The sequence below is a fragment of the Pseudozyma flocculosa genome (assembly GCF_000417875.1).
Source record: "Pseudozyma flocculosa PF-1 unplaced genomic scaffold scaffold00002, whole genome shotgun sequence".
Taxonomy (NCBI): Eukaryota; Fungi; Basidiomycota; class Ustilaginomycetes; order Ustilaginales; family Ustilaginaceae; genus Pseudozyma; species Pseudozyma flocculosa.
Genome location: NW_006920870.1, coordinates 584,396 through 586,873, shown reverse-complemented (window position 1 = coordinate 586,873; position 2,478 = coordinate 584,396). Strand labels below are relative to the sequence as shown.

Sequence of the window (2,478 nt, the reverse complement as noted above, 5' to 3'; positions counted from 1 at the left end):
CGCCAGCGCCCGCCAAGAAGAAGTCGGTCCGCGTCGCTGCGGCCGGCGACGCCGATGCCGACGCCCACGACACTCCCACCACTGCGGCCAAGAAGCAGACGCGCGCCAAGACCGACAAGGCGCTGGACGCTGCGGGGGAGCCCAAGAAGAGGCTGCCCAGCAAGGCGGCCGCCAAGGAGCAGGCCGAGGTGACGCACAAGGAGGTCAACGAGCCGACGCCCAAGAAGAAGGCGGCCACCAACGGAAAGAAGCGGGCGAGGGAGGCCGCAGACGAGGACAAGGACGATGGGTCCGCAGAGGAGGTCCAGGCGGCTGCTTCCCCGGCCGCGGCCAAGAAGGCGGCCACGACGACGTCCAAGAAGCAGCAGCAGAGTGGCAAGGCAAAAGCGGCCGCTGCAGCTGCTCCAGCTTCGGAGGAGGACGAAGCCGCGGAGGCGGCAACAGCGCAAGAAGAGAACGACGAGGAGGACTCAGAGGAGGCGGACGAGGCGCTGGACGAGTCCGAGATCATCCGGGGCCTGTCGGACGTGTCGGGCAGCGATGACGATGCCGATTCGTCCGACGAGGAGGACGACGAGGATGACGTCGAGGCGGGCAAGAATGCCTCGATCCTCACCGTCAAGCTGCCCAACGCCAAGGACGACCACAGCGTCAAGCAGCGGCTGGACCGGGTGGCCAAGCGCAAGGTGGCCAACCGGACGGCCGAGGTGCCCGCCACCCTCTACTTTGGCCGCCTGCCGCACGGCTTTCTCGAGGACCAGCTGCGCAGCTACCTGTCGCAGTTTGGCGACGTGCGGAGGCTGCGCGTCAGCCGCAACCGCAAGACGGGCAAGCCCAAGCACTATGCGTTTGTCGAGTTTGCCGACCGCGACGTGGCGGCGATTGTGCAGGAGACGATGAACAACTACCTCATCGACGGCCACCTGCTCCAGGTGCGCGAGGTGCCAAGGGACAAGATCCACCCCAAGCTCTGGATCGGCGCCGACCGCAAGTACCGCCCGGTGCCCGTCGACCGCCTGGAGCGGGTGCGCAGGAGCCAGCCAAAGACGCCCGAGCAGCAGGCCAAGAGGAACCAGAAGCTACTCGATCGCCAGGAGGCGCGCCGCCAGAACCTCAAGGCCGCCGGCATCGACTACCAGTTTGAGGGCTACACGATCGAGGCCTGAGACGGGCAATGCATCTGCCTTCTCTGGCTCCTACGACTCTGCCGCTCGTCTTCGTGGCTTGGCCCTGTCGATGGGCGCGCCCGGTCCGTTTCCTATTCTCGGCTTCTCTCGCTCATTCGCCGCTCGTTGTCCATGACCTTGTAACATTTCCTGCCTCCTTCCTCCATGGTACGCTCCCTTGATCCCGGGCTTTCAAACTGATCCGTGATTCTATTGGAACATGGCCTGCATCCTCGGGGCGGCGCCCCTAGCACTCGACGGCTGCCCTGTCACTCATCGTCGACGCCAATGTTGGTGGCGTAAGCCTCGCTGGAGCCATAGGCGTCGCCCGATTCGCCGTCGCCCCACCGCCTTTCGCCGCGCTGTCCCTTGTGCTGGCGCTGGAGGACTCTGTCGACCATGTCGGACCAGGAGAGCTGGTCGGGTGCGCAGACGGGGTAGGCGGGGCGGCGGCCGTAGGCGCAGGTGGCGGTGTGGATGAGGACGTCGGCGGTGAGGCCCTTTATAAGCTGGTGCTGGGATCGGAAGCGGTGCATGCGGTAGGAGCCCGAGATCCAGGGCACGTCGGTGTAGGTGCGGAAGGCCGTCTGCGGGGGTCGATGCTTGTCTACGGAGCTTGGGTGGGCGAGGTGGGCCTCGAGGTGCTTTGGCGCCGTCGACGAGAGGAACTGTTCGAGGGGCGTGGACCAGATCAGGTCGACCTCGCTGGGAGAGGCGACAAGGTGTTTGAGTGCCGCCTCTCCGCCGCGAAGGTAGAAGACGACGGGATGGACGAGGAGCGCCGTCTTGCTGAGGAAAGGTGCAAAGGTGTGGATGTAGGAAACGGATTTCGGGTCGAGGCCGACCTCTTCGCAGCTCTCGCGCAACGCCGTCCAGGCGACGTCGCTGTCGGTCGAGTCCATCTTGCCGCCGGGCAGCGATGCCTGTCCCGGGTGGGAACGGAGGTGCTGTGCGCGCGTCGTCATGATGGCGTGGAGCTGCGCGTCGGTGCCCTGGAAGAGGATGACGGCGACGGCCGCCTGGCTGCGGTGCGGGACGTGGTCAAACGAGGGGGGCGGTTGCGCCGCTTGGAGGCGCCGTATGCACTCGAGGTTGGCCGGTGTGAGGTCGTCGAGCGACGCCGTGGTGGCTGCTGCGAGTGTGGCCGTCGTCGCCTTGGCCGTCGTCGCCTTGGCCGTCGTCTGGGCGGACTGGATGGTCATGACGTCGAGGAGGGGAGGTGCGGGGGGGGGGNGGGGGGGGCTCGATGTGCACACGGTGGCTGGTGGTGGCGGTGATCGTGGCTGTAGCGAGGATGGAGTGCGGAGACAGG

At 66.6% G+C, this 2,478-nt stretch overlaps 2 protein-coding genes across 2 annotated transcripts in view; one reads left to right on the top strand and one right to left on the bottom strand.

Annotated features, from left to right (window-relative positions):
* Window positions 1-1,166, top strand: part of PFL1_00855 (uncharacterized protein) — a gene marked incomplete at both ends in the record, with an annotated part of 1,534 nt that extends 368 nt beyond the window's left edge. The window contains 2 exons of the mRNA XM_007878356.1: window positions 7-22; window positions 99-1,166. Of these exons, the coding sequence (XP_007876547.1) occupies window positions 7-22; window positions 99-1,166 (1,084 nt within the window). The remainder of the gene's footprint in view (window positions 1-6; window positions 23-98) is intronic.
* Window positions 1,167-1,435: 269 nt separating this feature from the next.
* PFL1_00854 (uncharacterized protein) lies at window positions 1,436-2,368 on the bottom strand (the record flags this gene model as incomplete). Its single annotated transcript, XM_007878355.1, has 1 exon — window positions 1,436-2,368. One exon carries the CDS (start codon window positions 2,366-2,368, stop codon window positions 1,436-1,438), a length of 933 nt encoding a protein of 310 aa, XP_007876546.1.
* Between the last annotated feature and the right edge of the window lie 110 nt (window positions 2,369-2,478).